The 12,336-nt window shown below is 37.6% G+C and overlaps 1 protein-coding gene across 1 annotated transcript in view; it reads right to left on the bottom strand.

The window, feature by feature from the left end:
- SEMA3E (semaphorin 3E) overlaps positions 1-12,336 on the bottom strand; it is a 260,410-nt gene that overhangs the window by 116,340 nt on the left and 131,734 nt on the right. Inside the window, exon 2 of the mRNA XM_090287281.1 lies at positions 3,277-3,437. Within this exon, the coding sequence (XP_090143407.1) occupies positions 3,277-3,437 (161 nt within the window). The remainder of the gene's footprint in view (positions 1-3,276; positions 3,438-12,336) is intronic.

Here is a 12,336-nt window from a genome sequence, read left to right as displayed (position 1 = left end):
ATCTTACAACTATTTAAGAACTACTTCCTTAATGCAGATTCTTAATCTTTTGGGTGTCTGATACCTTGAAGGATCTTTCAATAGCCACATACTCATAACTTTAACATAGGGGCTGCATTAGTTTTGCTAGGGCTGTCATAACATTACCACAGACTGGGTGGCTTAAACAACAGACATTTATTTTGTTCTGAAGGTTAGAAGTCCATGATGAATGTGTCAGCATGATTGGATTATTCTGAGGCATCTCTCCATAACTTGCAAATGGCTACCTTCTATGTCCTCAAATGGTATTTCCTGTGTGGCTGTACATCCCTGATGCCTTTTTACGTGCCAAAATGTCCTCTCTTAATAGACATCAGTCAGCTTGGGTTAGGGCCACACTAACAGGCGCATTTGAACTTCATCACATCTTTAAAGGTCTTATCTCCACATACAGTCATATTTTGTGATACTGGGTAGGTTAGAGCTTAAACATAGGAATTTGAGGAGACACAATTCAGTCCATAACAAAGATTATTCTATGGCCCCCATATTTATGATTCTTAGCTTAGATATTCCTTCACAGAAAATCAGAGTATGTAAATGGCCTGAGAGAGAAAAAAGGAAGCCATGTGGTGAACACTACAGTTAGTGGGAAAAAGACCATTCAAGGAAGGAGAGAAAAAGCACTGAATTTGACAGGAAGAAGAAGGTCATTGATGGTCTCAGAGACATGTGTGTATATGTGTGTGCATATAACATATATATGAGCTACTTCCTGAATGCATATTCTTAATTTTCTAGGTGTCAGATTCCTTGGTATATATCTTCTGGGTGTGCTTAAACACACACACACAGCAGGTCCTCAAATTATACCATTTCATTATAATTGTTGATTTACAACAATTAGCCTATAGTAAAACTGGTTTCATTATATGTCTTTTCTCCACAGTTCCAAAAACCTACTGATGGCATTAAGTGAGGACTTGTGTATGTTTGTGTTCGTGTGTGTGTTGTATGTAGAGAAAGGGAGATCAATCCATCCTCTCTTTTGAGAACTACAGAGAAAATGAAATCAAAGACAGGAAAAAGGAGTTAAATAGAAACACAAGTTCTTCCACTCCATCTTATGACTACTAAAACAAAAGTAAAAAGACATAATCCAAAAAGGACAAACCTAAGTTAAGTAGAGTTGCCAAAGAAATACCAGCAACATTTTGGAAGTTCAACAACAAATGGACAAGTGTTGACTGGCTTTGCACACTAAAAAGCCAAAATCTAAATGCCTGGACGGTGAAGGAAGCCAGTAAGCAAGATGATTCATGAAGGAAACTTCAAAAATTCTCAGAAATTGGCAGCTAGGGTCTCTCTAAGAATAAGAAGAAATGGTTCAAAGTCTGTATGATAAACAGAAGGTCAGACAATTGAGAAAAGAAGCATCTGGCTATGCTGTACACCTGAAACCCATACAAAATAATACTAATTGTAAACTATAATTTAAAATTGTAAAAAATAAAAAAGTTTAAAAAAAACCCTGAATTGCAGGAGTCCTAGAAAGTCAGGAAGACAAGGAAAAGAAGAAAAAATATCAAAGTAATAACGTATGCTTCCCAGAGCTGAAGGCCACTGAAATCTCCCAGAGCAGGCCCTTTTCATCCCAGCACAGTTAATGAAAAAAGATCAAATCTAAGAGAAATCTCAAAAACAGAGGCTCATGAGGTCAGCAGGAAACAGGTCATGTACAAAATTCTAAAATTAGACTTCTCAGCTATTGAACTGAAAACATAAATGCATTGAAGCAATAGCCTCAAAATCCTGAAGAAATTATTTTTTTATTCTAGAATTTTATATCTAACAATTATGTTTGAAGTTTGAATAATATTTTCTAACATAATTCAAAATTTTACTTTGGATCTTTCTTCAAGAATGTGGCAGAAGATGTGTTCAGTAAAATGTCAGAATAAACCCAAAAAGAGAAGACATGAGTTATATACAAGTTGGAGATTGAGGGGGATGCTCAAGGATGATGGTGAAGTTCAAGTCCAAGTTGAAGAGAAAATCAGGAAGAATACCTCTAATTTAAAAACCAACAACTTGGAACTGATAGAAACTGATGTTTTTTACTATATAGAGAGGAGTATAAAAAATCCAGTAGAAAGTTGGGTCAAAAAATAGAGTAATATTAAAGTCTAAGCAAATATAAATGAGATAATATTTAATCCCAGGAAAAAATAGAAGATTGCAAAAAAAGAAAAAGAAAGAAGTGGGATCTATTTTCCTAGTGACAATAATGTAAATAATTATTACTTAACTTAAAATTACGGCATGGCTATGTTGGGATGGGGGACTGATGATGGGGATGGGGGGTGGGAGGGGTTGGTGGTGAAGTGCTGCATAGTAATAGGACCTAGCTAGAGGTCCTGCAAGGAAAGAAAACTCATCTTCCTTAACAGAAAATCAACAGAGAGTGTGTGTCTAAAATCAATGGAACTGAGAAAGCACAGTACACAAATTTCATTTAGAAATATGTGGGGAAGTACCAACAGAAACAAGTGAATTTTAAATGATTTCCTCTAAGGATAAGAAACTGGAACAAATGAAGGAATGATGCTTTACATCATAAATTTTTTTAAATGACTTAGAAATATGGACATCCATCATTTCGACAAACATAAAAATAAGTAAGTAGCTTATAAAGAAAATATATTGTGTAATACATACATTTATGCCAGAAAATACTATGGTCTAAATATTTCTACATAATCTATGTAAGGTAGATATAGGCCTAAAAACAACTTAGCTCATTTTAATTCTGCATAAGCATAGACTATATGAACTATTTTTTAAATCATAGCTAATCTTTTCTCAAAAATATCGGACACTTACCTATTTTAATACTATACTTTAATCCACCTGGTTTAAGGACTGTCCACCTGAATTAGTGATATTAACCAACAGGAACACAGGGGACATAATAGAGCCTGCAGGGACTATTGGTAAGTCAGCATGTTCGAAATCCAAGTCTCGGAATGAGGAATGTGGTGACAAGGTCCATCATGCAAGAGAAATGTCAAATGCACCTATCTGAGGTCTTCGGGGAATTCAGAGACCAGTGCTAGAAAGTTCAATATTATATATATTCAATTTATAAACTTTTCTCAAGGTGATTTCATTTTAATGAATATTTTTTTAATAAAAGCATTACTCAGGCAATAAAAAATATCCAAATAACACCCATACAAGATATCTCCCTCACCACTTTTCCTTCTCTCTTGAAATGGTTTAGTATTTTCATACCTCTCTATAGCCATTGCTGATTTGTTCCAAGCTGAGGGAATACACAAGATCCTTGCCTCCCACGAAGAGTCTCTCTTGATATTCATCTAGGAGCATCGTATGGAGGTCAAGAAATCCAAAAGGGCTATGAAAGACTGATGTTCTGTTTAATTCCAAGAGCTCTGAAATACAAAAGGAAATGAATGCTAAACACGAGAGAAAACAAAACAACTTTATAGTATTTGTCTTACAGCTCTATTTTTATACCTGTTGAAACTGTGTAGTTAACATTCATTTTATCAGAAATATAAAGCCTTTAAAATTTATTACTCAAAAGATTAAAAATACACAGTGCATTAACAATACTGTATTGTATATTTGAAAGTTGCTAAGAGAAAAGATCTTAAAAGTTCTCATTACAAGAAAAAAATTCTGTATGAGGTTATGGATAGATAACTAAGATTTTTGTGGCAGTCATTTCATAATATATAAATTTCAATAATGTTATCTATCAACTGTATCTCAAAACTGGAAAATTTTTTGAAAAATATTTGTGCATTATGTAAAAAAATAGAGTACAATCTGTCATTGGGGGAAGATGAGTTCTTATGGTGTCACAAGGAAAAGAATTTCCTGAGACCTGCACAGGAGGATGGGGTTTGTAGTAAACTTTATTGATGATATAAAATTAAAGGGGGTCCCTTCTGCCCTTCCCAACGTTCCATCTCCATTTGTCCCACCATAGAAAAAGCCCAACTGTGTCCTTAGCAAGGCCAAGACAAAAGCCAGTGTCCAGAGTTTCTGCTCCATATTAAAGTACAATCCAGTCAGCATTTGGCTAGCTTAGTGTGTGTTTCCAGCTGCAGTCCACATGCCTCTGGAGAGAGTTGGTGAGAGTACACGGTGCCAGCGCAGGTCACAAGCAAGGGAGGGGGGTGGGGTAGAGAGCGAGAGAGAGCGCCCTTCTTTGTTTTCCTGGGATTATATTAGCTTGGGCTCGAGACGGATCAGGTGCTTTTTCAAAATGACCAATCAATTTCCCAGGGTTTTTAGCAGGCTTTGGATGGGTCCATACCCCTAGTTAGACTGACAGGCCTCTATGGTCCAGCACCTCCCCCTGTGCCCCACAACAATCCCATCCTGTAGGGAGGAAAGGAGGAATGTTAATTCCCTTGGTGGAACAATGCTATGATCCCTGGGGTATAAAGCTGTATCTTCCTGGTTAAGCAAACCAGCTTATGCTCCCCAGTTTATTAAACTCAATGTCTAGTTCCCTTCCCTCACTTTTTATTAATACTTAGTAAAATACTGACAGTAACACAACTGGGAATAAATTTTAATATGCATAAATTAAAATCTTTTATAAGTTTATGAATCTAAAAACTTCAATTCAAGTTAAGATATATACCCTAAGTTTTTAAATAGAGAAAAAGTTATCCTTGGCAATCTTTAAAGTACAGTGCTGTATGGAAGAGTCATTTTATTATGACTTCTATATTTACTTCTCTATTTATAACAGAAATCCAAAATCTACAGTAAATATTTCCACTTACTTCCAGGTTGGCTTTGAAAATCATGTCCAAAATCAAATTGTTCAAATCTGGAAATTATCAGGGTTGTTAATACAATAAGGTAACGCATGGTAGCATTCAGTACAGTGGGGTGCCTAATAAAACTAGTGGGGATCTACTTCCTACCAATGTGTTTAGGCTAGTGTTTATGCATTCATCTATATACCAGTGTTTTAACTGATGTACATTTAATTTTAGGAAGCTAGAATCTGGAAAACATGTTATGTGTGCACATTTGTTTGTTTGTTGAAGGTATTTAATTGCATGTAGCAGTTCAGTACTTATGACTGGTAAATGACATACAAGAGAGACTTCGATGATGAGCATGAATACAGTCCCCAATACTAGACCTTGTGTGCTGAAGAATTCCTGAAGAAGGCCCTTTTGGAAATATTAACAAGTTAGAGAATAACTTCATTTTCCCAAGGTCAATGCCTAATGCATCTGATACAGAATGTAAAATACTGATAGCCAGACTACTAACATCCAGAGAACCATATGAAATGCAACAAATCTGTAGTATTCTTCCCAACCTTATACTGACTGTTTCTGGGAAAGAGAGATGAAGTATTTTTACCCTCTATTAAGAGTATATGCACTGTATATAGTTCTACTATGTGGATGCCCCAAATTTTATGGAGCAGAGTTAACTTTTAATCCTCAATTTAAAATAAGCAATATTGCTAAAATCAAAGTATTCCTTATAAAGGTAAAACTTGTGATACAGAGTCATTTGACTATTCATCTAATAAAGAATCTGAGAACAAGTTTTGAAGTGATATGAAAGGAATAATTGGGTACTTTATTTAGGGAGAAATAAAATAGAAATTTGAGAGATTCAGGTGTTCTTGAACTTTGACAGACAAATTCGTCAAAGTAGAGCCATACTCTTTTCCTTCCTTACTAGGTACTCACAAGTAGCAAGACACATACATTTTAGGGATCCAAGCCCATAACAAAAATATAGATCAAAGCTATGCACTGACATTACACCTTTTGTTTATATATAATCACTTCTGATTTTACAACAGGACTGATAAATGGTTTCTTTCCAAAAAAGTTTCTCCAGTTATTCCAATAGGTTGCTAAAATTCTCCAAGTTTTATGCACAGTAAAATCATTATCTGCAAGGATGCTACTGATCAAAGAATGGTTATACATTATCTAGAATTAACAGGTTTCTAAACTCTAGAGTTACCAAACATACTTAGGTACAGAGCTTAGGATATAAGTTTGCTAGAAAATAGAGAAAGTCATGAAATATGAGGATTCTATCCTAAAGTGTTGTTACAGTAGAGAGGTCCATGCCCATATTAAAAAGTCTGAATTGGAATGAAGTGTAGGCCAATCAGTAAAGAAGGCATCCCATGGATGAATTCCTTTCAGGGATGACTCTGCCTATTCCCAGTGAGGTCATTAGGACCACATTACCTCCATGTGCACAAAGAGTGAGACAGACAGAGAGAGAGAGAGAAAAAGAGAGGGAGGCAGAGAGAGATATTTTTACTTTTTTTTTTTTTTTGACGACAATTTCTGATACCTACTATAATTCTTATAATCTAAAGGTGGTAGCTACTATTTTTTTTGTCAATAATAGAAACTAATTACTGACTCATCAATCTTATTATAACATGTTAACTCTTATTCTCACCCACCTTCCCATCTATGGCCACGTCTATCCCATGAGATTAGAAAGATGCACTTATGTACCCATGGAGATATAGTTAAGAAACTGCAAAAGAAAAGAAAACTAAGTTTGCATTCAACAAATGAAAAATTTTAAGTGTTTATGGCCTTTACATTTATCATTTTTTCCACAAAAGTAAACAAACACAGTGTAATGGGTTAAATTACCATTGTCTTTTACTTTATCTGTGAAGAAACTCATGTGTCTGGAGTTTATTTTTTTTATTTTTTATTTTTTCAGATTTAATGTGTTTTATTGATTAAAATATTACATTTGTGCCAATTTCCCTTCCCTCTGCTCCCCTCCACCCGGTGGCCCCCCTCCCTCCAGTTGTTCCCCCCTTTTAGATTATGTCCATTAGTTGTGCATACAGTTCCTCCCAACCTCTCTCCGTCTATTCCATTCCCTCCTACCATGATCCCCAATTCCTATATCATCTCCCTCCCTCTCCCCACTCCCCCTCCCTGTTGACCTCCCCCCAATATGCTTCCCGTACCCACAGTTCCTTTTCCACTCTCGTTGCCTATTTAGTTTGCCTTTGTTTCATCTCCCTAGCTTCTGTTTTTTAAACCAGTCCCTTTAACATCTCATATAACAGTGGTTTGGATCTAATGAACTCTTTCAGTTTTATTTTGTCCTGGAAACACTTTCTCTGTCCTTCTATTCTGAATGACAATTTCGCTGGATAGAGTATTCGTGGTTGTAGGTTTTGGATTTTCATTACTTTGAATATTTCTTGCCAGTCCCTTCTTGCCTGTAGGGTTTCCCTTGAGAAGTCAGCTGATAGTCTAATTGGGACCCCTTTGTACATAATTCTTTTCTTCTCTCTTGCTGCTTTTAAGATTCTCTCTTTATCTTTAATTTTTGACATTTTGATTATAATGTGTCTTGGAGTGGTTCTCCCTGGGTCCAGTCTCTTGGGAACTCTCCTTGCTTCCTGGACCTGCAAGTCTATTCCCTTCCCCAAGTCTGGGAAGTTCTCCTTTATTATATTTTCACTCAATTTTTCAAGTTCTAGTTCATCTTCCTCATTCTCTGGCAAACCAATGATTCTTATGTTGGGCCTTTTATAGTTGTCCCAGAGGTTTCTGATCCTCTCATTGTTGCTTCCCATTTCCTCTCGCTGCATTGGTTGACTGCTTGTTCCTTCTCCATATTCCAGTTTGTTGAAATGAACTCTGGATTTTTTTTCCTCACCATCTGTCTCGTATGCGGTTTTGTTCCTTTCGTTATGAAAGTTTTTCGCTTCTTTCTTATCTTTTTCCTGCTCTTTTGTGAATTCTGTAAGCCACCTGATAACAATGGCCCAGAACTGAGCCTCTGACAGGTTTCTTATCTGTTCATCTGTCAGGTTCTCTATCTGTTGCCTGGTGAGCTGTGCCACCGGGATTTCTATAGTTGTCTGCCTCATTTTGACAGATGCTTTTTGTTTTCTTGGGCCGGCTGTAGGGGGCAGTGCCTGTGTACGCGTCACAAGTCAGCGACCGGCGCCTGTCTGCGACCTATTTCGCAGCCCTGTGGTGCTTTCTTTCTTTGGGGGCGGGGGTCCAAGATGGATTCACACAGTTATTCAGCTAGGAGACCGGGATCCGTCCTCCCGCCCCCCTGGGCCTCACTGTTCAAGGCGATGCGGTGGCCGCTCTCCCCAGAGCTGGGGTCGCGCACTGCCAGGGGCTTGACTGCCGCCGGGATTTTTCGCCGCCCCGCCGCTCCGCAAACAGCTTTGCCCTCTTTAACTCTTACCTGCCCAAATGGCACCGCTGGTTTATAACTTCATATGTTGGGCTTCCGTGTAGCTTTATTTTCTGGAATTTCTAGTTATCCTTTGTTTTGAAGTAGTTGTATTCCTCTCTAGTTGTAGAGGGAGACCTAGCGTGTCCGTCTAAGTCTCCATCTTGGCCGGAAGTCCCATGTGTCTGGAGTTTAAATGACTATTTTACAGACAAAGCCCATTACAATAAAAAATCACTCAAATTACCACATACACACAGATCAAGTTTGCCCAGATATTCATCTAAACATTATTTCTAGGTGTATCTGCAAGAGTGTTTCTGAATGATATACTAGCATCTGAATCAGTGAACTCACTAAAGCAGATTGTACTCCCCAGTGTGGGTGAGCATCATCTAATGTGTTGAGAGTCTGAGTAGAACAAAAGGTGGAGGAAGGAAGAATTCACTCCTCTTTTTTCTTTTTCTGCCTGACTGATTGAATTGGAACATCATTATTCTGCCTTTAGACTGACACATCATCAGCTCTCCTGGTCCTTAGCCCTTCAGACTCAGACTGAACTACATATAGTAGCAGTTTTCTTGGATCTCTACGTTGTAGAAAATAGATTGAACAGACTGTGGGACTTCTTAGCCTCTGTAATTGCATAATACTAATTCCTCATTACATAAATATATATATATAAATAAATATATAATATTACTTAAAATCACTAAAAAATAAGTTATCAAGTACCATACTTCTGCTTATAATTACATCGATGAGTCAATACAAGTCAACAGAATTCATATCAGAGTGCAATCTACCAACAGTGACTTTATGGCCATGGGTGGCCATATTAGTCAGAAAATTAATGATTGCAATGAATAAAGATTAATTAAATCAAAGTAATGTAAATCCAGTAACAGAAAACCAGGGCTAATGGTAACCAGGCAACCGACAGAGAAACACAAGGTAATTTGTCTCTTAGGAGTTGGCACATCTATGTTACTTGCTTCTTTTAATGCCATTACTTCTAAAGAATTTATTCATTAGTTTGCTCATGGCCAAATAGGTCTACATAGCCCCCAATTATATGACCTTCCATCTTCCATCCCCCTCCACTGTATGAAAATAGCTTTTGAATCTTTCAATTCAAAATCTAAGGAAAAGAATGTAACTGACTTAGCCACTGTTCATAGATTCATAGATTGCTGGCTTTCTCTAGATTGGATGCTTTGAGATTAATTATCTGTCTATCGTCAAATATGGAAGCCATGTGGTAAATAACATGGTCCCTATAATTTTGGGGGATCAGAGCTGTCACCATAAAACATGTATCAATCACATAGGTAAACTTATCCAGTCTGTCTTAACTCATTAATACATTTATAGTAACACATTCATTACAATCTGTATTACCTGTAGGCTGAATTAGTTGACCTGTTACTTATAGATGTTCAATATAATCTTATTAACTTTGAAACAAATAACTACAAAAAAGAAATTTGGGTTTTTATTATTAGTTGATCTTCAATCATCCTTCCTCATAATAAATGAATTGTTAAAGTCACTCACAATTGAAGAATAAACTTTCTAACTTCTGGCCAAGATGGAGGCATAGACAGACACACTGCATCTCCCTCCATAACTAAGAAGGAAGACCACAACCTCAAAACTAGAAACAACCAGAAGTTCCAGAAAATCAAACTGCATGGAAGTACAGCAAACAAAGATATAAAGAAGAAATACTATACTCATCCAGACAGGTAGGAGGGGTGGATCCAGGGTGGAGAGGATGCAGTGTAGTGGCGGCATCAGCAGCAGGCCAGCAGAAAGCGCAGTCACATGTTTTAAAAAGTCAGGAGGAACACCTGGAGAGCATTCCCAGCTCCTTCCGGTCCTAGCAGCTCACAGTCCCAGCATCAGGGAAAATCAAGCCTCATTGCTTCTGACTGTGCAGACCAGTGGGAGTTGGGGTGGAGGCAGAAACCGCCAGTCTCTCAACAGAGTCTGCTTGTTTAAAGGGCCCCCACAGTCCTAGAACATCTGCAGACCCACTCACTCTGGGAACAACGGCCAGGGGGCAGCTAGAGGGGCACCAATCCGGGGAGGAAGTGGGAGAAAGGCCTAGAAAAGGGGTAAGTGCTGGGCAGGCAGCATTGTTCTCTCTCAGACCCCTCCCCCACATACAGTGCCACAACTGGTAAAACGGGTCGCCCTGTATTGACAAATCCCAAAGGCTCCACCCCTTACAACATAACAGAAGTGACAGCTCTACCTGGGACACAGAGGCAAACAAACACAGGAGCCTGTCATAATGAGGAGACAGAGGAGTATGGCCCAAAAGGGGGAATGGACCAAGGTTCCAGTGGGAAAACTAAGCAATGAGGAGATAGCCAACCTCATAGATGCAGAATTCAAAACACTGATGATAAAGATGCTCACAGGTCTGACAGATATGTTTGAGTATGGCAAACAAATAAGAGAAGAAGTGAAGGCTATGCTTAGTGAAACAAAGGAAAATCCACACAAAATCACTGGTGAAGGGAAGGAAACTGGGGTTCAAATCATTGATTTGGTACATAAGGAAGAAAAAAACAGTCAACCAGTGCAGAATGAGGAAGCAAGAATTGAAAAAAAATGAGGAAAACTTCCCAAATTTTGTGAAGGAGATGGACATACAGGTCTGGGAAGCACGGAGGGTCCCGGGTGAGCTGGACCCAGAGGGGACCACACCGGGACGCATCATGATTGAGATGCCAAAGGTGAAAGATAAAGAGAGAGTCCTGAGGGCAGCAAAAGAGAGGTGAAGAGTTGCTTACAGGGGGTTGCCTATAGGACTATCAGCTAATTTCTCAGAGGACACTTTGCAGACAGGAAGGGACTGGCAAGCACTATTCAATGTGATGAAAGGCAACCTGCAACCAGGATTACTCTATCCAGCAAAGCTATCATTTGGAATGGAAGGGCAAATGAAGTGCTTCCCAGACAAGGTAAAGCTAAAGGAGCTCATTATCACCAAGCCATTATTATATGAAATGTCAAAGGGACTTACTTAAGAAAAAGAAGATCAAAACTATGAACACTAAAATGACAACTAACTCACAACTATCCACAACTGAATCTAAAAAATAAAAACAAAATCCAACTAAGCAAACCAGAATAGAACAGAATCAGAAGTACGGGGATCATTTGGAGGATTATCAGCTGGGAGGGGGAGGGAGAGAAATGGGGATATGATGCATGGATTAAGAAGCATAATCGGTTGGTACAAAATAGCCAGGGGGAAGTTAACAGTAATATAAGAAAAGGTGAAGCCAAAGTACTTATATGCATGACCTATGGACCTGAACTAAGGGGGGTGGGATTGCTGGAACGAAGCGGGGTACTGGGCAGAGTAGAGCAAAGGGGAAAAAAATTGGAACTACTGTAACAGCATAATCAATAAAATATACTTAAAAAAAAAAGAATAAACCTTACTTTCTACACAGAGAATACTTCCATTTTTGTTCTCTTTTGGGATGGAGAGAATATTATCTATCCCATACTTACAAAATCTATAGAAATTGTAGTGTGCTTTATTTGTAAAAAGCATTGAAAATATAAAAGCAGTAAAGTTTAATAAATCAAGTAATTCTAAAGTTTAAAAGTAGAAACATCATTATTAGAAAAAACTTAAAAAGTATTTATTGATAGCATAGATAGGGAAACAAATTATTGCTTCTTCAAGATGTTGTGAAACATTATTATAAAGAAGAAAAAGCCATCATCTCTGTACTGTAAAAAGATGTCATAATAGCAGACAAAAATAATTTACATAAAAGGAATTCATTTCATTAAATATACAAAGAAATGCATGTGAAAATATTATCAATTTTCCCATTGAACATGTATTACTTTATTAAAAATAAAATTATGTCAGCCTCAGTTTTGGTCCCCAGGGTTAAAGAGCAAATAAGATCTTCTGACTTACTAAAGCGTCTTCCTTATAAACAATGACTCCATAACCTATTATACATAAAACTCTACACAAGCAACTAAGAAAAGTCTGTTAAGGGATTATGTGTCTGAAATCAAATATATTTTGCAGAGCCTAATATAAATAGCAAG

This window comes from Furipterus horrens, unplaced genomic scaffold (genome assembly GCF_987537825.1).
Source record: "Furipterus horrens unplaced genomic scaffold, mFurHor1.1.pri manual_scaffold_9, whole genome shotgun sequence".
Lineage (NCBI taxonomy): Eukaryota > Metazoa > Chordata > Mammalia > Chiroptera > Furipteridae > Furipterus > Furipterus horrens.
Note: the sequence above shows the minus strand (reverse complement) of the source record. Positions and strands in the feature narration are given on the sequence as shown.